At 57.5% G+C, this 27,415-nt stretch overlaps 1 protein-coding gene across 1 annotated transcript; it reads left to right on the top strand.

The window, feature by feature from the left end:
- The first annotated feature begins 3,586 nt into the window (after window positions 1-3,586).
- On the top strand, window positions 3,587-27,252 carry LOC123620543 (rho GTPase-activating protein 27-like). Its single transcript, XM_045525866.1, is given in 19 exon segments — window positions 3,587-3,604; window positions 4,355-4,532; window positions 4,715-4,843; window positions 4,845-5,393; window positions 18,211-18,609; window positions 18,837-19,016; window positions 19,261-19,341; window positions 19,414-19,497; window positions 19,659-19,726; window positions 20,016-20,106; window positions 20,572-20,685; window positions 24,405-24,503; window positions 25,419-25,532; window positions 25,628-25,742; window positions 25,824-25,931; window positions 26,077-26,154; window positions 26,229-26,363; window positions 26,542-26,647; window positions 26,751-27,252. Coding segments are annotated over 17 exon segments (2,610 nt in total). The 5' UTR covers window positions 3,587-3,604; window positions 4,355-4,532; window positions 4,715-4,732; the 3' UTR covers window positions 26,929-27,252.
- Window positions 27,253-27,415: the final 163 nt, after the last annotated feature.

Genomic DNA, 27,415 nt, shown 5'->3' on the forward strand with positions numbered 1-27,415 from the left:
TGGTCTCGAACTCCTGACCTCAAGCGATCCACCTGTCTCGGCCTCCCCGAGTGCTAGGATTACAGGCGTGAGCCACCACACCTGGCCAACACACTATTTTAAAATGTTATTTTATGCAATAAACTGTAGCTAGTCAGTGGGGCCCTGGCCCTGAGAAGTGCTTTGTATTGAAGGAATTGCTGCCGTGTTGTGTGATTTTTGAATGATTTTGCAGTAAAGACCTGGTCTTTCTACTCACTGGCCTGGCTTCTGAATCCTTACACTGCTTGTGCTTGCAGGAGGCCACCAGCCATCCATTAGCATCCGATAGGGCCCCTCACTCTCTTGTTAGTCACAGGGGAGGGCTTGGGGGGATCGGTGGCAAACACTTGCGGATAGGGGGCTTGTGTGCCAGGAGTTGGCAGCGAGGGGAGAGTAAGTAAGCAACAGTGTTCGTCTGTATGCCACCTGCCACCTTTGCCACGCCCAGCAGCCAGGGTCCCCTGTTGGGTAGGATTTCAGGGACTTTGGGGAGGTTTACTCACAGACACGCATATGGAAGCTGAATCCACCACAATGGCTGCTTTTCCTGTGCCTCACATGTCCAAGCACAGACCCTTGACACCAAATCATGTGAAACCTCAGGGATACAGGAGAGAGAAGGGGCTTAGGAGGGGTGGGCTATTTGAGCAGGGCCCCGGATTCTGGACTCATGGTTTTCGGGTTCAGCGTGGCCTATGCTTGGCTGTTGGCCTCCCTCAGAAGTTCCAGGAGAAGCCCAGGGGTCCCTCCAGGGAGGCCACCACTGTCCATTGTAAGAACAGAAGGAAACAGACTAACGGGACAGGGAATCAGGTTGCAGGGAAATGGGACATTAAAAGACAACATTCAGGTCCACAGCTTTCTGTCCTTGAAGAACCCTTTCAGCCCACCGGGGGAAGGGGGGACCCTCTGCCCATGTGGGAGCCCCAGCTTCCCCCAAGGGCCTTACCTCCTCGGGGCCAGTAGATGGCAGGTCCAGAGAGGAGAAAAGGAACTGGGGTTGAGGGCCGGGGCACCTGACGTGGTGCTGCCCCACTGTGGGCTCAGCCCCTCCACCCCCTGCAAGGTGCTTCTGAGGACACTTGTTTCCCCTTCTCCCCTTCTGCCTAAAGGGAGATGGGAGGTTTAGCCACCCCAACGCCAAGGAGCTCATCTCAATAATAAAAGTAGCAATAATAAGTAAGACATCGTGTGCACTTACCATGCGTTAGGCACTGTACTTAGCGCATCTCATTTAATCTTCCCAACAATCCTACGAAGTAGGTGCTCCCGCCCGCAGTCTGTAGGAAGAAAACCGAGATGCAGAAATAAGGCAAAACTCCCAAGGTCTAAAGGCCAGGAAGTGGCAGAGTGGGGCATCAGACCTGCCCGGCCCCAGGCGAGAACCACCACTGGGTACCAGCTATTGCCACCCTGCCTTGCTTGCTGGGTAACTCAGGGCAAGAGGGACCTAAGAGGTAGGGTGTAGGGAGGGTTCAGCCACCATTTTTCTAGCAGGAGCCTGCCCTGGAGGATCCTAAGATGCCACCAGGGCTCGGACACACTGAGATACCCAGCGTGGGTATCTCACCTCCCTGGTGGTGTAGACTCATTTGCCTAGCAGGGGCAAAGATACAGAGGTACCCGGGTTCAAGAAAGTGGCTAGACTCGGGTTCCAACCAAAGCCTCAGGCCTCATGAGGTGGTGTGGAGAGAGGCCGGGGCTGGGGTGGGGGCTCCGTCCTTCTCCCAGACACTAGCCTGAAGCGGCTGTTCTCAGCACCGAGGCGGACACAACGGTTCCTTGAGGTCCCTGAGAACAGGGTCCACCAGGCCGGGGCTTGTGATGTCTAGTGAGTGCAGGGGCCAGTCAGAGGGGCCAGGCTGCTTTCCCCAGAGAGGCAGATAACTCCCAAAGAGAAGACCCCCAGGGTGGAGGAACCTGGGGCTGGACTTGAGATCCTGGCCTCCAGGAGGTTGTTCTGAGCTTACCCTGTGGACAGATTGGAGGGTGGCCCTTCTCTCCTGGAGGTAGGGGGACAATCTGGGAAGGCAGTGGGAGGGCAATCTGGCCAGGAGAAGCTAGTGGGGAGGCTGCCGCCACCCTCATCCCACCATCTCAGCCCCGCTGCCTCCTCCTCCTCCCTGGAGACAGCCAGGTGTGGCCCTGGATCCGGGAGGTGCAGGGCGCAGGGGGTGGCGTCTCTGCTCCTGGGGCGCTGGCCCGGCCCGGAGGGGACAGGAAGCCAGGACACCGGGGATTGTCTCTCGCAACCACAGCCCAGCCCCAGCCCGGGAGGAAGTTCTGCCGGGCGCTCTCCGTCGGTGCCTCCCTAGCTATATTGTTGCGGAGGAAACAGGGCAGCTCGGGAGCCGGCGGTCGAGGAGGGAGCGCCAGGCGCCGAGCCCGCGCGCGCCTGCCGGGGCAAGTGGAGACGAGGCCAGCGAGCGGACGCCCGGAGGTGCCGGCGGGGGGCGCTGAGGGAGCGTGGGGGTGGGAAGGGTGCCGCAGACGCAGGTCCTCACCCCGGAGCTCCGGGCGCCTGTTCCCCTGCGCTCTGCGCTGGGGCGGGAGCTGCGAGGGCCGCATCCCCCTGGGGAGGAGGAAGTAGACGAAGGGCTGCCCTCAAGTCCCAGGGGGGGAGGGGACAGGCCCAGGACCCCAGGGACGACCCAGGCGTCGAAGCCGCTGTAGCTCGAGTCGCGGGGCAGTGGACGCAGGGGACCTCCTGGCGACGGGTGCGTTCTTGTGCTCCAGGGATCCTCCCGCTCCCCCATCCTACCCTCTTCTCTTCGCTCCCCCAAGGTCGGGGAAGGAGCTGAGGCCGGGTCCCCTTCCCACTCAGCCCGAGACACTGCGCTCCGGTGGGAGTCCCTGCCGTGGGAACCCTGGAAAGGGCCTGGGGAGGCGGGGGTGGGCCCGGCGCGGGTAGGGCCGCAGTCCCGCTGGAAAGCGCTGGTGGTTGGTGATTCCGAATGCAAGTGGCCTCGCTCGGAAAAGGAACGCCCGGACGAGACAAGCGGCCCCAGCCGGCCATTCGCAGAGCCGCGCGCCCAGGGGACGCAGGGGCTCGAGAACAGCAAGTCCCGCAGCGGGTGGGGGAGGGAGGCGGGGCAGGAGCGGGACCCTCCCCTCCCTAGGCTCGGCTCGCGACCAGCCGGCGCCACTTCAGACGCAGCCCTCCCGGCTCCGGCCCCTCTCCAGCGCCTGCTCCAGGTCTGGCGCGCGTCCCAAAGCCCCCCAAGGGCCCTGGCAGAGGCAATCAGGCTCCTCCTCGCCCCTCCCAGATATGGGTGCTTTGAGAATTGGGGACAGTCCTCCTGAGCGTCCCTCTCCCTCTTCTCCGTTTCCCAGCTCCTGTTCCGCGCGCAGCCTCCCGGGCCTGGCCTCTGGAAGCCCCGCCCAGGGACATGGCGGGGGCCCAACCTGCCTCCAGCCACTGCCCCGTGAGAGTGGCCCCTAGAGGATGCACTTTCTGACAGTGACTACCCATGCCGGATCCCTAGGGCCCCAAAGCTTTCTAGAGTGGTCACCACAGGCCCCCTTGGCCCCATGCCTGCTCAGCCTGGCTCCCTGTGTGTCGGGAAGGGGGCAGAGCCTAACGGTAAATCTGCCTGTGTCCCTCCATCAAAGCCATGGGTCGGTGGCCTCCTGCGGGAGTGGCTGGTCCCTCCACACCCTTACACTGACCACACCTCCCGCCCCACAAAGGTGTCCCCGGACCAGGCGTCGGGAGCCGGGCTGCTTGCTGAGGCTGGGGCACCGCAGGAGCAGCGTCCGATGGGGGCCCCTAGCGCTCCTTCTCTACTTTCTCTAGGGTTCCTCGATGGAGGAAGGGGTGTAAATTGAGTCACTGGGCACTCTGGGCCCTGGAGGCGGGGTCGGTAGCTGCCCAGAGCTGAGCCAACAAACCACAGGGAGGAGGACACTCCCCTCACGCCCCCTTCCCCTGGCCCCCAGCAGCGCACTCACGTCGGCTGGGCGGGCGTCCGGGAGCCCACGGGCTGGGTGGGCGGCTCTGGGTTCACTTCTGCAGGGAAGCCGCTGGGGAAGGAAAGGGAAACCGAGAGAACCGGTTCCCCTGCCTTGGCAGCCGGGTCTCCTACGCCAAGTCCCTTGGACTAAACAAGGCAGAGACATCCCCAGGGTAGAGCTGCTCGGGGGCCGCCCCCAGAACCCGCACCTCAAGCCTGACCCCGCGGGCGCAGGGCGCAGACTAATGGAGGGGGCGCTTCCTCTCGCGAAGTCCTCGCGGGTTGGGGGTGTCAGGGCGGAACAGGGCCAGGGAGCGGCGGGAAATGGGCTGTTCTTCCCACTTCACTGACGGGAAAGCTGAGGCTCAGTCAACTTTTAGGTAAATGTGGTGTCCACCTTATCGCCGGCAATCACCCTTCGTCTTAGAGCCAAGGCTTTCCTAGCATTAAAGTTGGACGTGTATTACCCACAATCTCGCCACCACGGAACTGAAGCAAGGCTCAAATCTTACAATCAACTCCCCTAATGAAGGGGTCGTCCGAATTCCATCACTGAGTGTAAGAATGGGAGCCTTAGAGGCGATTTTATGCAAATCTGCATTTTGTAGACTGGAAAGCAGGCCCTCAGGCGCGCGGCCAGTGCCGGATGGGATTCCAGCCCAGGCCTTCGGTCCCCTAGCGCGGGGCTCTTCCCGGCTTCTCGGCCCTGACACTCCTGGCCCCCTCCTTGTTGTCTGCAGGAAAACGCCGTGGTCGCGATGGCGGCGGACGTCGAGGGGCACGGGTATGTGCTGGTGGAGCACCCCTTCGAGTACACCGGCAAGGACGGACGCCTCGTAGCCATCCAGCCCAACGAGCGCTACCGGCTTTCTGCGCCGCAGCACCGAGCGCTGGTGGCACGTGCGGCGCGAGCCTGGCGGCCGCCCCTTCCACCTACCAGCACAATATGTGCGCGAGCTGCCGGCACTCGGCAGTGCCACCACCGCCCCGCCGCCGCCTGCGCCGCTCCCGGGCCCCGCAGCTCCCGAGCCTCTCGCCTACGACTACCGGTTCGTGAGCGCGTGGGCGTCCGCGGGCCCTGACGGCGCCCCCGCCGAGCCCCAGGGCCGTGCCAGCTCCCTGTGCGGCCCCGAGCGACGCAGTGGCGCGACCCCGCGCAGCAACCTGGCGCCTGGCCTGCCCGCCTGCCTGTATGTGCGGCCCTCGGCGCCCGTGCGGCCAGCGCAGTCCCTGGACGACCTGGCACGGGCCACCGCCGTGCCTCCTGCCGGCCTCCTCGGGAGCGCCGGCCTCTTCAAGGCCTGCAGCGTGGCGGGCTCCTGGCTGTGCCCGCGGCCCCTGGCGCGCAGCGACTCGGAAAATGTCTACGAGGCCATCCTGGACGTGCGCGGCCCGCAGCGGGAGGAGAGCCCCGAGCAGGTACGCAGCCGGGCGCGGGGAGGCGGGCGGGTGGCCGCGCCTGCACGGAGCCGGGCTGCGAGAGGACCCGCTCGGCTTTAGCGTCCCGCTGGACGCCCGGCCCTGTGTCCGCTGACTTCGGACGAGCTCACTTTCCCCGAACCCAAAACGAGAGTGGTACAGGCTCACAATCCCTTCTCTGCAATTCCCAAGGGCCAAAGCTCCCTGGAAGTCCAAAGGTTTTTTGAATTGACCCCGTGACAAAATTTCACATGAACCGATATGAGGATGTTGATGGTCTTTATTTATCCCACTTAGTGTGAATATTCATGTTTTGCTGCAGAAATGCAAATAAGCTTGATGGCAGGGTGCAGCCCAAGCCCTGCCGGGAGGTTATGTAACCTCTGGCAGGTGTGTGCTGTCCTAGTCTCTAAAATCCCAGGCGATCTGTATTCCGAAACGCACCTGGACGCGGGATATGGGCCTGTGGACCTGCACTGGCTCCACCTGCCTCGCCTTTCTCCCCGGAGCTTGGGGGTTCAGACTAGATGGATGTGAAAGTCCGGCGTCCCTTCTTTCCCTTTTGGGCTGTTTCCAACATTTCAGTTCCTTGTTTTTTTTTTCCTTTTCTTTTTTTTTTTTTGAAAAAACCAAAACCAAAAACCTCTTGATGAGTTAGTTTCAGAAAGAAGTCCAGTTATGGTAAGGGTGGGAATTTTTTCCTCTTCCGAGTTCAGTGGTGTTAATTTGGGAAATCGAAAACAGACCACGTTTTAAAAACACTCTTACATCCTCAGAATCCTCGCGGCGGCCCTGACATCTCGAACTTTAGCAACTTTTCAGGGAGGGGCGGCCTGAGAGCAAAACAAGCTGCTCAGAAACCGCGGACCCTGCGCCAGGCGCGTGATCACCTACGGGCGCTTCACTTCCTCTCTCGGGGTCTCGGTTTGTTCTTCAGCCCAAAGGGAGGGGCAGAGGCTCGGATTGGACTCTGCTGGGTGCCCTGCCAGCTGCTCATGAGCCACCTACCTCCCCCAGGCCTAGTGTCCTCGGGTGTAAGCACTGTACCTAACGATCAGGGTTGCGGCGAGCCTTAAACGGCGCGGGCCGTGGAAGCGCTGGGCAGTGGCGGGCGGTCCCCTCAGACCGCCTGGGGTCCCCCTGGGTGCGCTTGCGTTCGGGTCTGCTCCGCCTTCGCGGGGGTTTCTTCGGGGGCAGCCCTCCCCCTGGTGGCCAGGGTGGAGAACAGCACCCGGCGGACGGGGACTCAGGCGGGTCCCTGTGCCCCGTGGCTCTGCCAGCGGGCAGGTAGCTTCTCTGGGGTGGGTGGCCGGATGCCAGCGCTCCTTTCCCCAGCGCCCCTTCGCTTCTGGGCAGGCTCCCGGTGGCGCACTCCCAGGCACATTCTCTGTCCTGGCGACGGGAGTGTGCTGTGCCCTGGAGGTGGGGGAGTGGCCTTGCCCTCGGACAGCGTGCACAGAGAGTGTGTGCTGAGGAGGGGCGAGGAGGCGGTCTTGACCATGAACCAGGGCTCTGTAAGTCTGCCCGAGGGCCAGCCCGCAAGAGCCCAGACCAAGAAGGAAGGAGGTCCCCCAGGTCCTGGCGTCTCGGGTTGCTGAAGGCAGAGGCGCGAAGGTGACGATGAGAATGGCGTGTAGACGTCAGGCCAGAGCGGGTATAGGACCGAGGGTGGAGCCTTCCCCAAGTTTAACTGGATGGGCAAGAGCCAGGAGACCGGGAGGCTGAGGATGGGGAGGAGGGGGCTGCTGAGAGGGGATCCTGGGAGAAAAGATGAGGGAGGGCCCAGAACAGAGAGGCAAGGATGTGAGAAGGGAGGTCGCTGGCGAGGGTGAGGGGGGCCCTTCTGCAGGGCATCAGCTCAGGGCTCCGGGCAGGCTACTCGGCAGGGCCAGGGCACCCCCAGAAGAGAGGAGCCTCTGCCATGTATGGCATTTTACAGCCTTGTCATTCACCGTTCACTCAAATAGCACATATTGAGCACCTGGTGTGTGCCGGTCACCCTGCTGGACACTGGCGACCCAAAGCGTCATAAGACACAGTCGCAAAGGAGCTAACAGTCCTGTGGGCTCTCACTCAAAGGCTTGCACCCAGGGTTAAGCTCCCAGCATCTCGGAAGGCAGGCATAGGTACCCCAATTTGCCCTGAGTACAAACAGAGGTTCAGACAGGTTTAGTGACTGGCCAAAGATCACACAGCCAGGAAGTGACTGTGTCCAGGTCAGTTCTGGGCCATTTCAGCCAGGTGGCCTTCAGGGTTAGCCACCCTGTTACCCTCAGCAAGAACAGTACAAGCCAAAGGCGAACAAGCGCTCACTTTTCTGCACACACCTGGGCGCCCAGCCCTGTCGTGGACATGAATTCCAAGCCCTGACCTTGCTATCTGCAGCTGAGGGTGCAGTGGCAGAATCTGCCATCTCAGGAGAGGGCGGGAGCAAAGGCTTCTGAGGAGGGAGAGGTGGGGGAGGGCAGGGGAGCTGCGTGGGCACCTCTCCCCCAAGGTGGCCGCTCAGGGAGCCGGGGAAGCCCGGCTAAAGCCTCCGAGGCCCCTCCCCCGAGGCCGCAGTCCTGATTTCTGGGTGCGGTCAGCATCCCGCCCCGGAGGTGAGAGAGCGCCCTGGCTGTGGCCGGGACCCCGCCCCTGCTGGCGGACGTTGGCCGCTGGGAGGAGGAGTCACAGCCCAGCTGCCGCCGCTTCTTACATCAATGGCCCGGGCGGCGCCGCACCTGAGCGGGCGTCCTGCACGGGAAGGAGCCCGGGGCCCTCCTCTCCCTCCTCCAGGAACCGTGAGTGACCCCTCGCCTGGGGAAGGGGGCTGCCGCGGTTTCCCGCTCCCTCCCCGCCCCCCAGACTCCCCACCGGGCCCTTCCCTATCCCGGTCCAAACCCCAACACCCCCCGGCGACCCCTCCTCTCTGGATCCCAGACCGGCTCCCACTTCCTGGCGCAAACTCCAAGGGAAGCCCGAGGTGGCTGTGACTGAGATACAGCAACTGGCCTCAGGACAGATCCACCTGTCCTCCCTCGGAGCCAGCCAGGGGCCTTTGGAGAGCGGGGCTGGTGACAGCAGGGGAGCTGCAGCCAAGCTGAGGGGACTCCAGGGAGCCCCTTGTCCCCCCCCTCCAACAGCTGCCCGCCCCCCAGCCAGGGCAGCCCTGGGGTTGCTGGCTGGTTTCCTCACAGCTGGCCTGACGTTCCCTCCCCGTGACTCACCTGCTGGGCCCGGGAGCCCGGCTGCCCAGCCTGTGTCCTGGCTTGTGAGAGAGCAGGTTCTTGGGTCCCCCCCAGCCCACATAGCTCTGGCCACCCAGAGCTCTCCCCACCTACCCTTCCGTCCCCTGCAGGCCGTGAGGCGGCCCCATGGTCCTCTGGGGATCTCCCCGGAGCCCGGCCCCATTATTCACCTCTCAGCCCCTGGTTCCCTGCAGGCCCAGGCCTCCTGAGCTGGGCCCTTGACGAGCCCACCCGCCTCCTCACCTCCTTCCTGGGCCCCAGCAGTCGCCTCCCTCTGCGCCTATTTTCTCTGCCCTTCCTAGAGCCCACAGTGTCCAGTGGTGGGAGGGGACGGGCATCAGTACGGACATGCCAGCTGCACGGGTGGTCAGTGCCAGGCCCTGGGGCATGGGAAGAACATGATATGGATGGCGATGCGCTATGGGCGGTTATGACATGACGTGGCGCGTCTGCGGGGTGCAGGCTCTTGCTGGAAAGGAAGCTCTAGGGATGCCTCCTGGAGGAGGAAGGTGTTGCCAGAGGCAAAATCTAAAGGTTTCTACAATTTCCTCCCACGAAGCCCTCTGGACCCGGTGCTTTTTCAGTGGCAGATTTTTTCTCGGTGATAATTATGTCGATTCAAGTTTCTACTGGTTCTATAGTTAATTTTGGTTATTTTATATTTTACTAGGAAAGCATTTGTTTTCTCTAGATTTGTATACATTACATTTTTAAAATTTATTATTGATTGTGGCCAAGTAAATCATTTTTTCTAAGTTTTTCATAGACATATTGAAAAAATGTATACTTTCTATTTAAGGGATAGAAGGTCCCATATGTATCAAATCAAGTTTATTAAGTTTATTGATTATGTATAATTCAAACTTTCACTTCCCTTGTATCCTATTGGTTTTGGTTTCTTATTCTAATTCTGATACAGTTTTATTAAACCTCCCTCTCAAATTTTCTCTATAAAGTTCTTCTGTTGTCTTTATTAGTTTTTGCTTTTCATATTAACAATGGGACAATTGGGAGCGTTCAGATTTTGCGTGTTCTATCTTTACAGATTGTGCCTTCCTGTCATTACATGTCGTCTGTCTTTATCCTGTTTTAGTGCTTAATCTTAAATTTTACCCTTCTATTTTTAATATGGCCTCTCTTTATTTTACATTATATTACATTAAAAATAAAGTCTTTTATTTTCAACCCTTATCATTTTTTAAACTGTATGTCTGGTTAATTTCTTTCTATTTTTTAGTAGAGATGGGGTCTCGCTCTTTCTCAGGCTGGTCTTGAACTACCACCTCCGCCTCCCAGAGTGCTAGGATTACAGGCGTGAGCCACTGCGCTGGGCCTAAACTGCATTTCTTGTATACATCATATCACTGCATTTAAAAACCCGAGCTGACTCTTTTACTAGGAGAATTCGATCTGTTCGAGTTTCGTTTAATAACTGACAGGCTGTACTCGGTTTTACTATGCTGGTTTATTTCACACGTGTTGGTTTCCTTTGTCTTCCACGGTTACATTTGCCATTCCATTAATGGCTCTGCCTCCTCCCCTGGGGCTCCTGTCAAACACATAGTCAAACACACACTCTGTAGCCTGTGTCTGGATGGGGATCCTCTCCTCTGGACCCCACCGAACCTGTCAGTCTGTAGATTCAAGTCTTTTTTCAGCTCAGGAAAAAATCTATTTCTTGACTATTTTCTCTTTTACTTTTTCTTTCATTTGCGCGTCAGCTCTCCTGCCTGGGTTCCTCCCAGCTCACTTCCTCTCTATGTACTTTTGCTCTGAGGCTTGATCTTCCAGGCCACAGACTTGAATCTCAGCAGTGATTGTCTTCTCCTTCAATTAGTACAATGATATACTTGAAGTTCGAAAAAACAGGGTTTTTTTTTTTTTTTTTTCACTTTTTGCTTGACTCAAGTCTCCTTAAGAGTTCTTGTGTTTTGTACAAGTTACAATTTCATTTTCCAGCCCCTCTATCTTGCTAATAGGCTTGAATTTATTTTAACTAGATAATATATTTACAGGCTTTTTAAAAATCAAAGCATATTAAAAAGTATGTAGTAGAAATCGCACACACCCCTGCTTCCTTGCCCTGTTCTCTGTAAACTCAAAAGTCAACACTTTCATTCATTGTCTCTTCTTGCTGAGTTTCTGCATACAAACAAGGATGAATGTATGTCTGACTACTTGACTTTCTGTGCTCTTACACAAAGGTAGTATGCCGGACACACCATCCTGCAGCTTGTTTACTTCTTGCCTTTCTGATCTAGCAGTGTGTCCTGGAGATTGTGCCCAGAGAGGCTCCCTCTCCTTCCCTGCAGCCGCGTCGCTTCCCCTGCAAGGATGTATCATAACTCATTTAACCAGCCTCCCGCTGATGGACACTGGGCTGTTTCCCAACTTTTGCTATTACAAATGCCACGATGAATGATCTTTTGTACATGTACAGATAAATGTAGGAAAAATCCCAGAAGTAGAATTTCTGGGTCAAAGGGTAAATAATAGGTGTGTGATAGGTATTGCCAAATTGCCGGCCATGAGGTGTCTACTGGTTTGCTCTCTCACCAACACAAATGAAGAGTGTCTGTTTCCCCACAGCCTTGCTAACAACTTTTGTTTGCTACCCATCTGAACATAAAATATCTTAAGGTGGTTTGAATTTGCACTCCAGTGACGGTTTCTTTTTGTGTATTTTAGGGCTATTGGTTTTTCTTTTTCTATGAATGGTCTATTTATGTCCTTTGCCCATTTGTGTGTTAGCTTATTGGGTTTTTTAAATTGATTTCTAGGAGCTTTTTCTATATTAGGGAAATAGCCCTTTGTCTATTACGTGAGTTATAATATCTGCCTCTGCAATGTGTCTTTTGACTTTGCTAATGGTATTATTTTGTGACACAAGTTTTCTTAAAATATATTTATATAGTCAAATGTATCAGTCATTTATTTTATGGCTTTTAGATTTTGAGTCTTTGTTACAAAGTCTGTTATACATATACATTATATAGAATTGTGTTTGTTTTCTTCTTTATTTTTATGGCTTCATTTTTTTAACATTTAAATCTTTAATCCTTTGAGGGTTTTTCTGGGTGGACAGAGTGAGATGTGGATCCGCCTTATTTATTTTGTTCTGGATGGCCACCCAGTCGTCCCATGACCTTTTACTGACAAGTTTGTCTTTGTCTCATGATTTGTGACGGTGTCTTTAGCATGTTCTGGTTCGCAGCTGTACTGGGGTCTGACAGCAGCAGCGGGTTGTGCTGCTCTGTTTGTCCTGCCTCTCTCCAGCTGCTGAGCTGTTGGAGGGGTGGAGTTTATGTGTCCTTGCTCCTTAGGGCTGGGGTCAAGCTGTTGGAGACCCCACTTGGTGGAGGGCCCTAGAGTGGAGAAAGGGTGGTGGTCTCTGCCAATGGGCCCGTAGGCCTGGGACACCTCTGATATAAGGACACCTGCAGGAATTCTCCCTGCTCCCTGCCTCCTCGGGCCTCCTGGTCTGAAGGGTAGAGTGCCTAGCCCACCTCTTTGCTCCTCCTCAGCTCCTGGGGACTGGGGATCTGGTATAAGGGCCACCCTGCTCCCTCTCGCCCCCCTCCCCAGGTCTCAAGGGAGGCCAGACCACCCCAGGGTTCCCTGGCTTCCAGCCTCCACCTGAGGCACAGCCTCTCACCTGTGTTAGCCAGGTCCTGCCCACCCACCTGCCCAGCCCCCGTGTACTCCAGCAGAAGGTTGCAGGTGGGAGCAGTACAAGGTTGCAGGTGGGAGCAGTACAAGGTTGCAGGTGGGAGCAGCCGAGAAGCAGTATGTGCTTAAGCTGCCATATTCCCAGAATCCCCAGCCCTGGAACTGCATCTTAAAGGGACAGAAATCACGTCGACAGCTCAGGGTAGGGGAGAGCTAGAAGGGCAAGTCTGTTTCCAGATGAGAAATAATGAAAAACTTGTACCATTGTATGGTACTAACAGTGAGGATGGCAAATAGTAAAAAAGTTTGAGGAATTTTTTTTTCATTTTTATTATGAAAATTTTCAAATTCTTTTTACAGATAAGTAAAAAGAATTTACTTTTTAATTGTTTTATTTTTTTGAGAAAGGGTCTCTGTTGCCCAGGCTAGAGTGCAGTGGCGTCATCATAGCTCACTGCAACCTCAAACTCCTGGGCTCAAGCCATCCTCCTGCCTCAGCCTCCCCAGTAGCTGGGACTACAGGTGCACGCCACCACGCCTGGCTAACTTTTTCTATTTTTTGTAGAGACAAGGTCTTGCTGAGGCAGGTCACAAACGATATTTTTTTAAATGAATGTAATTATACCCGTCACCTAGATATAACAGTATTTGCCATGTTTATTTTTATTATTTATTTAGTTTATTATTTATTTTACACTGAGGAGTTATAAATTCCAGACAATGTATTTCATCCCTGAAAACTTCAGCATCTCTGAAAAGTAATGTTTTTCATAACCACCCTACCATTATTATAGTTATTAACAAAATTAACACTCATTGTGAATATGGTCTAAGACCCAGGCTATAGTCAAATTGACCCCATTGTCCTAATACATGTCCCCCTCTCTCTCTCTCACTCTGCTGGTCTGTTTGCACCAGGATCCAGTCCAAGGTCATGCCTTGCTTCTGGTTGTCTCTTTAATCTCTTTTGAACACCCCCCACCCTTTCCTTTGCCTTGACACTAACTCTTTCGAGAGCCCAGACCAGTTGCCCCGTCTGTCGGGGTGTCCGTCTGTCGTGTGTGCTGGCTTCCTCGTGGCAGTGTTTCCCTGTCCTTCTAACCCGTGTTACCTGTGAACCCGTAGGGTCTGACAGGCTCAGGCAGGGGGATCACCCGGGCTCAGCGACAGATGACGCTAAGGAGGAAGAAGTCAAGGATGATTTGATTCTACCTGAGTAACAGGGGTGACGCTGACACAGGGAAGGGAGCCAGTTTGATTTTGGACGTCTTTTGAGGCCTACAAAGGACACCCAGGCAGCAGGTGGATGTGTGAGCCTAGAGGGGGGTTGCGAGTCGGTGACCTACAGCTGGTCGCGCTCTGGCAGGCGGCAGAGCGAGAAGCCAGGTGAGACACCCGGCACTGAGCCCCTGGCAGAGGCGGCGCAGCCCCAGCCCAGTCGGGCCGGAGGAGGACCGGATCTGTCATCAAGGGAGCGTGGAAGGCCTTCTGAGCCGGGGGCTGGCGTCTAAGGGAGGGACAGAGAAGTCAGCTCTGACAAGGAGGAAGGGAGAAAGGAATTAGCCGGTAAAAGGCGATGTGAGCGGGGTCCAGAGAGCACACTTTTTCTTTTTGAGATGGAGAGACCTTGAGTTTGTTGAAATTCCAAAGGGACAAAGGTAGTCAGGAGGGGAAGGGTTGGAGATTTGAGGTCACTTCCGAGCAAGTGGGAGGCCATGGGGTCCTCTAGGCCCAGGCTAGGGAGGTTGGCTTGGACAGGAGGCCCCGTGCCCTCCACTGGGGGCGGGAGAAGGAATGGTGCGTGCAGACAGGGATACCTTTGAGGGGACAGGCAAAAGGTGGCCACCCCCTGGTCACGTCTTCCCACCTCCCTGGGCTGGGAGGTTCTCTGCTAAACTGTTTCTGATCCTCCGGGGCCCCAGCGGGCCCTGCTGGGTCTCTGCCAGCCTTACTGAGAGCTCAGGTGACTCGAGTCCCTGAAGGGCCCCCACGCCAGATCCCACCCTGCCCTGGAGGAGCAGCCCGAGCAGGCAGCCCCACGAGGTCACCCAGAGGCTGGGGGCAGAGTCCAAGGCCTAGGTCACCCAGTCAAAAGGAAATGCGAAGTCGGAAAAGCAGAAGTGCAGCCCTGCTTTTCCCCATGAACCCAGGGGCCTGCTCGAGCCTTTCACAGAAACCAGCCCTGTGAGGGGGTGGGGATGACAGCCCCATTCTGCAGATAAAGAAACTGAGGCCCAGAAATTCAAGGGGTTGCTCAGAGAGAAGCTGCAGCTGTCTACACGGGAACCCAAGTCTCTGGACTCCCACTCCATTCCTTTCTCCTTCTGCTCAACCCAAGCTTCCACCCCAAGCCAAGAGAAGAATCTCACCTAAAGCCATTATGTTTGGAATCTCAAGCTACATCCCCGTGATAAGACTACTGTGAGCCCTGGCGCCTCACCTGGCCTGCAAGGTCGGATCCCCTGAGGAGCCTTAAAACAAAATACTTTGCCCAGGCCCCAGCCCAAACCACCTCCTTCAGAGCCTCAGAGCTGAGCCAGGCAGGGCTCCCCCAAATACTCTGAGGCTTGAGGACCAGGACCCTGCAGGGTCGCCCGCAGCCCCCCACCTTTGGTGGATGTGTAGCTCTGAGCCAGGCTGGGTGGTCACAGAGTGAGACCAGCCTCTGTCCTGGCTGGTGTAGGTGTGGCCGGGGGAGGGACCCACCCTGTGGACGCGGTTGAGCTCCTGGAGACAAAGCTCACGGTTCCTTCCCGCTCTCCCTCTACCCAGCCGGGGTGGTACCTAGCAGGCTCACTGAGTCCACAGGGGAGCCCATGACCCCTCGCCGCCCCTGAGCCTGTCCCTGGGCTGAGTTGCTGATCTGGGGGCAACTGGGGGGCATTTCTTTTGCCTCTGGCGGCAGAGGATAGGATTTCCTAGTGCACCTGCCTCTGCCCCAGCACCTCCTAGGAGGGAAGGGGGGGTGAGGTCAGAGGGGCAGAGGCGGGGGTTGTGCAGCTGGTTGTTCTGGCATGTCCTCTGCCCCTCCCCTCTCAGAGGCGAGAAGGTGTGGTCGAGGGAGGAGGACCCCACTGGGAGCCCTGTGGTCATCACTTCCTCTCCCTAGGTGGGGGAAGCCCAGACCCAGGGCTGAGAGCCCACCTCTGTAGCTAAGAGTGGCCGGAGCCCTGTAGGTTTGCTCAGTCCCTGCAGTGTGGGCCAGAACCGGAACCGCTGGCAGACCCCAGTCGTGTGGGCCTGACCCTTACAGGGGAAGAGAAGCAGGTGAGATGCTGGCTGCCAGTTCTGTGGTCCCAGCACCCTCACTCTTCTGATCCCTGTCACAGGGGGAGACTGCCCCTTGTTCCACCTGCAGGCAGGGCAGTGCTGAGGGCGCTTCCCTCACCTGTCCCCTCCCCTCCCCCTCCCAGCCCCTCCCTGGAGCTCAGAGTTTCTGGCGACACTGGAATTTGCAGCGGCTGCCCCTCTCTCTGGGGCCTGGCTGCATCTCTCCTGGTGACCCATGTTGGTGTGGGCAGTGTGTCCAAGACCCTGGCCTCAGGATAGGGACAGAGATGGGTCCCATGTGTGACAAGTATGAGGCCTCCAGACTTCTGTGATTACCTCCTGCCCCCCACCTTGGTAAGGAGGAGGAGATTAATCTGCACCTGGGGTCTGGGCTTCTGAGCCAGGCATAGGGGATGGGTGGGAAGTGATAGGAGAGTTTTCAAGGACAGAGTAGGGTGTGGGGCCCAGACTTGCTCTCAGTGTGACCTCACCAGGTGTCCCCCGCCCCGAATCCACACCACACCTGGCTCTACTCGGGTGTCCTTTCTCTGAGCCCACAGTGGGTGCAGGAGAGGAGAGGCCTGGGGGATGTGGGCCAGGGAGAAAAGAGAATGGCAGTGGGGACAAAAGGATCACTGGGGCTCAAGGCAGAAGGGTGGGGGTCAGAGCCTGAACTGGGAGCGATCTGGCCTTGATGGGGGGAGTGGGCTGGCAGAGTGCTGCCTGGCCCTTGGGGCTGGGGAGGAAGCACCTCTGGTGGGAGAGGATAAGATGGTCCCCAAGGGCTTGGAGGAGGGGCCACAGCTCACTGGGGCTTGTGTCCACTGTGCTTGGCCGGAGCTGAATGCCCACCTACATGAGAGAGTGAAGGGAGGAGAGGCCAGGAGGAAGATCTGACCTTGGTAAGGAGGGGCAGCTGGTGCCTGTCCCCCTCCTCTGGGTCCTTACAGCATGGGGGGCACAGACATGTACATGGACGTGGACGTGCAGGCAGGAGTTGGGTGCATGTGGGCACACAGGTATGGGAGGGGCACATTGCCTTGGTGACCAAGTCTGGAGGAGAGAAACCAGGCAGCCCAGCGGGCAGGTAGTGGTGTGGTCAGAATCCCTCGCATCCTCTGCGTGGCTGGCAGGATCCAGACGCTGGTTCCCTCTGCTACCACATCTGCCCAGACCCTTCCTCTTTGGGAACCCCTCCCCTCCCCCCTCCAAGCTTCCTCTTTCCCATCAGTTTGGTGGAAAAGGAATGAATGTTTTTTTAGGCTCCTGCCTAAGATCCAGGGAGAGGCTACCGTGGGCAGGGCATGCTTCCCCTCTTGAGGAGTTTAGAGCTTGGTGAACATGTATGTCACGGTATACAAGGAACTTCTATGATTTTCTAGAAGTTTTGTGGTGCAATGTTGAGGCTGCAGAAAAGTTTAAAGAAGAAAACAAAACAAAAACAAATATAACTGCTATCATCACACTGCCCAGAGAGAGACCTCTCTTAGCATTTTGGAAGGTTTCCAAAAACACAAAATTGAAATTATGCTAACTCTACCATTTTGAAATCTGCTTTTTCCCTGGGGCATTATGTATTCTTAGAAAACATAATGCTATTCTACATGGGGCTTGATAATGTTAGTTATCTGTCCCTCTGCTGGGCTGAGGGTGGTGGCACGTGGGAGGAATCTCAGGAAAGGTCTTGAACCTGGTACCTGGGCTGAGGCCTGAAGAAGGAAAAGGAGTCAGCCAGGTAAGAAAGGGGCGGAGTTGGGGCAGGACAGGCTGTGAAATGAGCCAGGCCTGCAGGAGACACAGCAGAGGGTGGGGACTTCCCACAAGTGGATTAGAGTTCAGGGCAAGGAGCAAGGAGTGGCAGCAAATAAGGTAGAGCACAGGCAGGCAATCGTGGCCTCTTATGCCTGGTAAAGGACTCAGACTTTGCCCTGCAGCCAGCAGGGAGCCCCGAGGTGTGCACCGGGAGAGCTTCTGTTCTGTGAGCAAGGTAGACACACCAGGCTCACCTTCTGTGGGACTAAACCCCCCAGTCGCCCTCACTTTGTTTTGGAGGCGGAAAGGGTCATACCTTCCTTTGCCTGTCCATTTCTGGCCCATCTGGCTGTCATCTCTTTCTCCCTCTCTTGTCTGGAATTGGTTCTGACACCTGCAAATTCCACATTGGAAAATTCTAGCCCCAAATCCAGAGGCCATGTTCATTCCAATGCCAGAGCTTTCTAGGCTGGGAGGGAAGGAGGGGCGGGAACGTTCCCTGGGGGCTGTAGAATGCACAGGGCTCTGAATGGGGACCACCAAAAGCGGTGGGTCCCGGGCCACTTCTTTGTTCCTGCCCAATATCTTACTGCCTCTGTGAGTACACAGCTGTGAGATCTGGGTTATCAATATTTTATTATTGATAAATATAATTAATGCAATAGCCCCATCCATCTGCAGCACTAAATACTTTGAAAAGCACTTTCAAGAACATTTCCACATTCTATCTTCACTACAATTTCTGGAATGGGCAGAGCAGACATTTTATACCCGGGGAAACCGAGACAGGGAGGCATTGTGACTTTCGGAAGGTCGCCCAGGTGGCAAGTGGCCGAGTCGGGACTGTGTGAGCCCAGTGGTCCCCTGAAAGTCACGTCTCCTCCTTACTCCCGTAGGTGGACGAACCCCCGGAGCCCGTGTACGCGAACGTAGAGAGGCAGCCTCGGGCCACTTCGCCGGGCGCTGCCGCGGTCCCGCACCCCAGCCCGGTGTGGGAGACGCACACGGACGCCAGCACGGGGCGTCCCTACTACTACAACCCGGACACGGGAGTGATGACCTGGGAGTCACCCTTTGAGACTGCCGAGGGCTCCGCTAGCCCAGCCACCTCCCCGACCTCGGTGGGCAGCCGCGAGAGCCTGGAGACCGAGTGGGGCCAGTACTGGGATGAGGAGGGCCGCAGGGTGTTCTTCTACAACCCCCTGACCGGCGAGACCGCCTGGGAGGACGAGCCGGAGGACGACGAGCTGGAGATGCAGCCGAGCCTGAGCCCCGGCAGCCCCAGGGACCCGAGGGTGAGGGGCGGGGCCCCCTCTGGGAGTCCCTGGCCACGCCCCCTGCTCCGCCTGGCCCCAACCTGAGGGTTGAGGGGCGGGGCTATCTCTGCGATCCCTCCGGCCCCGCCTCCTGCCCCACCTAGCCCCAGGGACCCAGAGGCAAGGGGCTGGGCTTGGTCCAGAAGGGCGGGGCCGGGGCAGCACTGGCACCGGGAGCCTCTGACTCCACCTTCTGGTCCCCGCAGCCCCCCACCGAGACGGACTACCCCGAGTTGCTGACCAGCTACCCGGAGGAAGACTATTCCCCCGTGGGCTCCCTCGGTGAGCCCGGCCCCACCTCTCCCTTGACCACACCCCCCGGCTGGTCTTGTCACATCAGCCAGGACAAGCAGACGCTTTACACCAACCACTTCACCCAAGAGCAGGTAGGGGCAGGGGGCAGATGGACCCAGACAGCCGCGGGGTCGCTCCCCTCAACTTTCCTCACTAGTAGCTCCCCTTAGTACTGTAAACTGCAGCTCCCACGCAGACTAAGCCAGCCCAAGATTCGGGGTCACCTGCATCTGCCTCTCCGAGCTTCCTGGTGCTGTCTTGGACCCTGGTTGGAGGGAGCATTTTCTCCCCTCTCATGACCTGGGTGGGGGGCCCTGATCATCCCTCTCCCCACAGTGGGTGAGGTTGGAGGACCAGCACGGGAAACCGTACTTCTACAACCCAGATGACTCCTCCGTCCGGTGGGAGCTGCCCCAGGTAACCAGCCGGGGAAGGGAGAGTGCTCGGGAGAGATGGGGGGACTATATATGACAGTGGCTTTCTCCCCAGGTCCCTGTGCCTGCCCCTCGAAGCATCTGAAAATCCAGCCAGGACAGTGACACTCCAGCCCAGACCAGCCCTCCTGAGGAGAAGGTAATGGGGGTGTCATGAAGGTCCTGGCAGGACCACCACAGAAGAAATGGGGAGTTTCTGGAGATCCCAGCCCGTGGGGAGTTGCAGCTGAGGGGGAGACTAGCCTCTGCCCCCCAGGGCTCACCCTGGACTACCCCGCCCTTTCTGCTTCTCTCTCTTAGATCAAGACCCTGGACAAGGCAGGGGTGCTGCGTCGCACCAGGACGGTGGACGAGGCAAAGCGGCTCCGGTGAGAGCCCCTCTGCACCTAGACCAGGGCAGGGTGGGCCTTAAAGATGTTCACTTCCCACATGCCAGGCTCTTATTAATCTTCATAGTGACTTCATGAGAGGTCTTGTGAGGAAACTGAGGCACCGAGAGATTAAAGTGACTTGCCCAAGGTCACCTGGCTACCAGGTGTTAGATTTGGGAGTCTACCCCTCACAGTCGGGTGCCCTGGTCCTGGGGCTAGGAGAGGGGCCTCAGCCTAGGACCAAATCTAAGTCCTGCCCACCCGCCGCTTCCCCACCCCCATCTAGGAAGAAGCACTGGAGTGCCTCCTGGACGGTGCTGGAGGGTGGTGTCCTGACATTCTTCAAGGACTCAAAGACCTCAACTGCAGTTGGCCCGGTGAGGCCCAGGCCCCCAGGGCAGGGACCACCCCAGCTGCTCTGTCTGGCTTAGAAAAGACCAGGTCTGAGATAGCGGGTCCACGAGTGTCAAAGGAGCTGGGCCTTGGCAGGGAGGCGGTGATGACAGCAGGTTGACCGCAGGACAAGCAGTTTCAGCCACTTGGGGAGGGGGAGCAGTCCTTGAGGGTGGACAGCTCCAGGCTGGAGGGCAGGGAGGCTGGGGGCTGGACACACCTGCTCACAGGGATGGGGCTCTGCTCCTTCCGTCCGACTCCTGGGCGGGCAGGCAGCAAGGGACAAGCCAGCCAGCAGGATCTCTGGGTTCCAGGAACCCTTGGGTCCCTTTCACACAGAGCTGTTGCTGGCCCTGCCGGCAACCCCATCCTGTCCCTACAGCCAGGGTGCAGGCAGCAGGCCCATCTGAGCTGAGGGCTCCCTGTGACCCTTCCTCCCTGTCCCACAGAGGCAGCCTTCCAAGTTCTCCACCCCTGAGTACACGGTGGAGCTGAAGGGGGCCTCTCTCTCCTGGGCCCCCAAAGACAAATCCAGCAAGAAGAATGTGCTGGAGGGAAGAGGCGTCCTGATGTTCAGGGACCCTCACTGTAGGTGAGCCCCAAAGAGGAGCACCTGGGAAGAGTTGGGGCTGGAATTCTCGGGGCTCAAGGCCAGGGATTCTGCGGTTCCCTCCCCAGGAGCTGAGTTACTCATCCTTGCCCTGGAGGGTGGTGAGAAGTAGAGGGAGATGAGACCCTGTCCTGCCTAGAATGGTGGCCGCATCCCAACCCGAGGCAGGAAGCTCCCTGGCCCTGGTGCTTACCCTGACGAGCTGGGCAACCTGCTCTTTCTCCCCAGGTCCCCATCCCTGCCCCTGGGCCAGAGCCCAGCTTCCCGCTGGACTGGGGCCCCAGTGAATGAGCCAGGGCAGTGCACGAGCTGTCAGGCTCCCGCAGCAGGCAAGGGTCCTCCCAGTGCCACCCCTTTCACTGTTCACATGCTGTCTTCTTTTCCTTTTCCTTTTCTATTTTTTGGAGCTAGAGTCTCGCTCTGTCACCCAGGCTAGAGTGCAGTGGTGCCATCATAGCTCACAGCAACCTCAAACTCGTGGGCTCAAGCAATCCTGCTGCCTCAGCCTCCCGAGTAGCTGGGACTATAGGCGCACACCACGACGCCTGGCTAATTTTTCCATTTTTAGTAGAAACGGGGTCTCGCTTTTCCTTAGGCAGGTTTCAAACTCCTGAGTTCCAGCAATCCTCCTGCCTCAGCTTCCCAGAGTGCTAGGATTACAGGCCTGAGCCACCATGCCCTGGCTGCTGTCTTGTTTTTAAACTACTCATTCCCCACACCTCAGTCCCTAAATATTTTGAGGCAGGTTACGACAAAAACATACATGCAGTGAACTGGTAAAACTAGGACCAGGCAAAACAAGTGAGACACGGGCTCAAGGTGGAGAGGAAGTAGGGGCACGTGATACCCAGGTGTTAGGGTGGTGATGGTTGCAGAAATTTAGCTCCAATTTTCCTGGTATCGAAGGTGAAAAGAGAAGGCCTATTAGTTACATGGCTCTTGTTGAAAAAATAACAACACAACCTACCCCTAGGATTAAAATGTCTTCCTAACTCTTAGCGTTGTTTTGGTTTTTTTTTTTGGAGATAGTCTGGCTCTGTCGCCCAGGCTGAAGTGCAGGGCTGTGATTATAGCTCACTGTAGCCTCAAACTCTTGGGCTCAAGTCATCCTCCTGCCTCAGCTTCCCAAGTAGCTGGGACTACAGGCATGTATCACCACGCTTGGCCAATTTTGTAAAATTTTTTTGTAGAGACAGGGTCTTGCTTTGTTGTCCTGGCTGGTCTCAAACTCCTGGCCTCAAGCAATCCTCGCGCCTCAGCCTCTCAAAGTGCTGGAATTACAGACGTGAGCCACTGCACCCAGCCTAAGCCTTAGCTCTTAAAAAATGTCTAAGGCCGGGCGTGGTGGCTCACGCCTGTAATCCTAGCCCTCTGGGAGGCCGAGGCGGGTGGATCGCTGGAGGTCAGGAGTTCGAGACCAGCCTGAGCAAGCCCCGGTCTCTGCTAAAAATAGAAATAAAAATTATCTGGACGACTAAAAATATATATAGAAAAAATTAGCTGGGCATGGTGGCGCATGCCTGTAGTCCCAGCTACTCGGGAGGCTGAGGCAGGAGGATCGCTTGAGCCCAGGAGTTTGAGGTTGCTGTGAGCTAGGCTGACGCCACAGCACTCACTCTAGCCCGGGCAACAAAGTGAGACTCTGTCTCAAAAAAAAAAAAAATGTCTAGTGTGTAGCTCCACAAACATGGGATCTAGAGGCATGAGGCCAGTGCCTGCAAAAGAGCACCCCCCCGCCCCCCGCCCCCGCAGTTAGTTAGAGGTCTCAGAGCAGTTTGGGTACCATATTATGATGATAGCCAAAAGCATAAACTTGTATGTCAGCTCAGAAAAAGCCATTCTGCAAGGAGCCTGAGTGTGTAGCTTTCTGATGACTCACCAAGCTTCATTCAGTTCTCGAACCAGGATATCTACAGAGCAGAGTTGGAAAACTGGTTTCATCTCATGAGCTACTCCAATCATTAGTTCTGGTGCTACCTTGAGAATTCTGGAGCCTTCTCCAGGCTTAGCAGGGTAGGGTTCTGTTATCAAGTAGCAATGTCTGCCATAGTGTCACATTTGCTAGCCATGTCCCTTCTCTGACCTCGAGGGACAGCCTTCAGACAGTTCTCTTACGGAGATCATCTGTGGGCTTTTGATGAAAGCTTCAGAGCAGGACTTTCTGAGCTGTGTTTGCTGGCAAGGAGCGGAAGGCAGATGGTGCTCTTGGCAGCTGCTCGGGCCAAGGGAAGGCTGACAGTCCTGAGTTGAAGTCAAGGAACCCCCTGCCTCCTGGCTGGCTGGCGGCCACCCTCCCTCCACACGGGGTGGCCTGTAGGCAACTCCAGGATGTTCCTCAAGAGATAGCCCCAAATTCTATACCACCGAGGACAGATGGGTTAGTTGGGCCCAGGAAATGTCCACAGCAGGTCTTCCTAGTCACCCCAAAGCCACAGAAAACGTATTAGTCCCCTCAGAGCCGCTAGTACCCTCAGCCTGCCTGTGCGTGCGGCAGGATCGACGTGTTGTGCAGTACGTTCTGTGTAGCTATGTAGCTTGGCCGCCTTTTTTTTTTTTTTTTTAACCAGAACGAATCTGCAGAACAGCTTTGTCGTTGGTCTGAAGCTGCCACCGATAATGGAGGTTGTTATAGAAGTGTCATTAGGCCACTCTCTGCGGTCATCCCCGGCAGGGCCCCGCCTGCTTAGATTACAGTGGGGCCTGCTGGCCGCCGCTCAAGGTTCTCTAGTCTTTGCAAGGGAGGTGGAGGGGTGGAACATGCCTTTTTCTTTTTCCTTTTTAAAGAGTTTAAATATTAATAGTACTCACGTATAAGTTTAAAAGGGGGGCAGCGGAAAGACGATCCTCTCTGATCCTAGAAGTTGTTCCTTGTTTGAGACAGTTTCTGCTGCCTCTCTCCCTGGACCTGAGGGCAGGGCTGGTGGGAGCTGCCACAGCCCAACAATCGCATTAACCCTGAACTCGGGCCTCAGAGCCAGAGGCTGCGGACGATCCATCCAATCAGAAAGGGCTTGGAGCATCAGGCCTGTTGTAGCCAGTCTCCCTCTGGCGTTGGGCTGAATTTCTGCTTCTCCATGAAGTGGGCTGAAAGGGAATGCGCTGCCCAGGCTGGAGGCTGGGGGGGGGGGGACTCCTGGCTGCTAAAGGAGGGGCAGCACTCTAGGTCCTCAGGGAGCATATGGGAGGGGCTTGGGGGACACTCACTTTCTCTGGGATCAGCCATGATGTGCTTTCGAATCCTCTCTCCCCACATTTCCTTCCCTGTTAGCTCCAGTGGCTGGGGCTGTCCCTCAGGAAGCTTCCCTCCCTTAGTTTCTTGTAGGCCAGTGCTCTGGGTCAGTCCTGCCACGTCCTGTGGCTCATGGGGAGGTGGGATGGGGCAGGGGACGTTTCCCCGACAGCTGAGCCATGGAGATCTGCCCTCCATTGCCACTAGCTGTGTGCCCATGAGGAAGCTGCTAAAACTCGCTGAGCCTCCATGTGGTCATCTGTAACACAGAGAAGCTGTCACCCTCTGCTTTAAGGGAGGTGGACGCCCTTGGCTCCATTAGGCTCTGAGCTCCTGGGGGTAGGGGACAGGTCACCTCCATCTCTGGACCCACCCCCCTCGGGGCCAACCCCCAGGGCAGACCCAGGGAACCAGAGATGACCCAGTGATTTGTGTCCCTCTAGCTACGGAGCCGAGATGGCTCGGAGTACCTGATCCAGCACGACTCAGAGGCCATCATCAGCACCTGGCACAAGGCCATCGCCCAGGGCATCCAGGAACCGGTAAGCAGGGCCTGGGGTCTCTAGGCCCAGTAGGGAGGGGTGGCCAGCGGTTGCACGGCAGCTGTGCTCACTGGGGGACACAGGGACCTCTGTGGCACCAGTAGGCAAGTGCCACTCCCTGCAAATGCAGTGTCCCCCTGCATGGCTGGGATGGCAGGACAGACTGCTAAAGAAACTGCCTTCTGTAACCTGTGAATGCAGCCTGGGGGTGGCCCTGCAGGTGCACTCTCCACGTGCAGTGGGGGCTCATCCTAGAGGAATTTCCCATTTTGAGGGAGGCGGGAGGAAAAGCAAATACTCTGGGAACCAACTTTAGGCGGGAGTGGCAGGCTGAAACTAGAAGGTGAAGTTTAAAAGTATTGATTTCATGCATCTTCCATTTCCTAGGTTCAAAATATCAATTGCATAAGTAGAGATAGGGCAGCTCCCCTCTGGCAACTATTTACCTGGAAATGTCCTGGAGCTTTTGACCCTTAATTCCCTACGAGCCAACACCGGGTGCAGCTTTTGGCTGTATTAACAGAGGTAGGAACCCAGAGCCAGAGAGGTGATGTTGGGCAGTTGTTGGCAGTGCTCCGGCCCCAGCTGGAATTAGAAGCCCAGAACTGGGAGCCACACACTGGGTGCGGCTACAGGAGCTGAGGAAAATACAGGAAGAGGGGCCAGGCACTGGGAGGTGGGGAGGGGAGGATAGTGTGACTGATTCCAACACCTGTAGGGCTCCAGGCAGCTAAGGGAGGCCAATGTGCTGAGGTTCCATAGTAGAGGTGAGGGGAGTTAACCTGGGTAAGGGAAGAGAGATCGCTTTGTCTGAGGACCGTACCTGCTGGGAGGGCATTTCAGGTCCCTTGCCCCATCCTGGAAGGACCCCCAGCTGGCCCATGGCCCTGCCTCTCTGAAGCTCTGCGATTGCAGTCCGCAGACTTGCCCCCGGAGGAGGAAAGTGAGAGCGGCAGTGTGGACTTCGGGTCCAGTGAGCGCCTGGGGAGCTGGCAGGAGAAAGAGGATGACACGCGGCTGAGTACAGGTGTGTGCAGGGTGGGTGAAACCCCGCTGGGGCCTGCCCAGCCCACAACCCAGATGCCACCAACTAACTCACAAGGTCCTACTTTCCCCTGCGGCAGGCGCGTCCGCCCTGGTCCCCGGAGAGCGACCGGAAGAAGGTCCGGCACAAGCTCCGCAAGTTTCTGCAGAGGCGGCCCACGCTGCAGTCGCTGCGGGAGAAGGGCTACATCAAAGGTACCCGGCTGGCAGAGGGCGCGCGGGTGGCGCAGGGCGGGACGGCGGCCGCTGGGTGGCGCTAACGAGCCTCTCCCCCAGACCAGGTGTTCGGCTGTGCCCTGGCAGAGCTGTGCGAGCGGAGCCAGGTGCCGCGCTTCGTGCAGCAGTGCATCCGCGTGCGGCGGGCTGGGCCGGGCCTCCCGCCAGGTCTGCAGGATGGAGACCCCTGGATGGGCGCAGGGTTGAGCGGGGAAAGAATGGGAGGCCCCGAGTAGGAGTCCCCAGGGGCTTCAGCCCCACCCCACCCCACCCCACCCCACCCAACCCAGGTCCGCGCCTCCCTCTGCCCCAGGGCTGGACATCGATGGGTTGTACCGCATCAGTGGAAACCTGGCCACTATCCAGAAGCTGCGCTATAAGGTGGACCAGGGTGAGGCCGGTCCCCATCCCTGCCCCAGGGCCTGAAGGCGCGAAGGGGCCCTGACCTCTCTTCCTCTGCCTCAGATGAGCGCCTCGACCTGGACGACGGACGCTGGGAGGACGTGCACGTTATCACCGGCGCGCTGAAGCTCTTCTTCCGGGAGCTGCCCGAGCCCCTCTTCCCCTTCTCACACTTCCGCCAGTTCATCGCGGCCATCAGTGAGCACCTGCGGGAGGTGGGGTGGATGGGGCAGGGGTGGAACTGTCCTGCCTCGGCCCACCCCCTTGGCCGGGCTCTGTGCCACCACGCTGGCTGACCCCGCTCCCCTCGCAGAGCCCACCCTCCTCCTCCTTCCTCCCTCTGCGACTCCCTCTCTCTGACCCTTCCCTTGCGCAGAGTTGCAGGACCAGGCCCAGCGCAGCCGCTGTGTGGGTGACCTGGTGCGCTCGCTGCCCGCCCCCAACCACGACACGCTGCGGCTGCTCTTCCCGCACCTGTGCCGGTGAGCAGGGTGGGCGGGTGGGAATGGGGCGGCGGGTCCTGACAGGACCCTCCCCCCTGTTTCCCCCCAGCTCTGGGTCCTGATTCCACCCACCCCACCGCAGGGTGATCGAGCACGGCGAGCAGAACCGCGTGTCGGTGCAGAGCGTGGCCATCGTGTTCGGGCCCACGCTGCTGCGGCCGGAGACAGAAGAGACCAGCATGCCCATGACCATGGTGTTCCAGAACCAGGTGGTGGAGCTCAGCCTGCAGCAGTGCTCGGATATCTTCCCGCCGCACTGACTGCGGACCTGGGACTGGGGCGGCTGGAGGCCACCTGGCTGGACTTCACCAAGACCCTCCGCCTCCCACCCGTCTGCAGGCGGTTGTGACGTCCGCACCCCCCGGTTCCGAGGCTATGGTGACCCCTGGTGGGCAGTTCGCAAAATGTGACTTTTCTGGGGCATGTCCTGTTTGGGGTTAACCGGGTTCTGCTTTCTAGCGCGGCGCCGCCTGCTGTGCGCGTGCGACAGTGTGTGTGTGGGGGGGAGGTGAGTTTGCTGGGAGGGACCGCACTGGGAGGAGGAATTTGGTGAGGGGCTTCCTGGCTGCTTCAGGCCTTCACTTGAATGAGACCTTCACCAAGACCCCGTGTGCCCCAGCCCATGAAGCAGCTGAGACACCTTCCCCGCTGCCCAAACAGGACTAACCTGGCCTCCAGCGTGGGCAGCCGGACCTGCCTTCCTCAGGCGTCAGGGATGACAGTGCCGCGGGCCCCTCTGGCAGGCTG

This window comes from Lemur catta, chromosome 15, assembly GCF_020740605.2.
Source record: "Lemur catta isolate mLemCat1 chromosome 15, mLemCat1.pri, whole genome shotgun sequence".
Lineage (NCBI taxonomy): Eukaryota > Metazoa > Chordata > Mammalia > Primates > Lemuridae > Lemur > Lemur catta.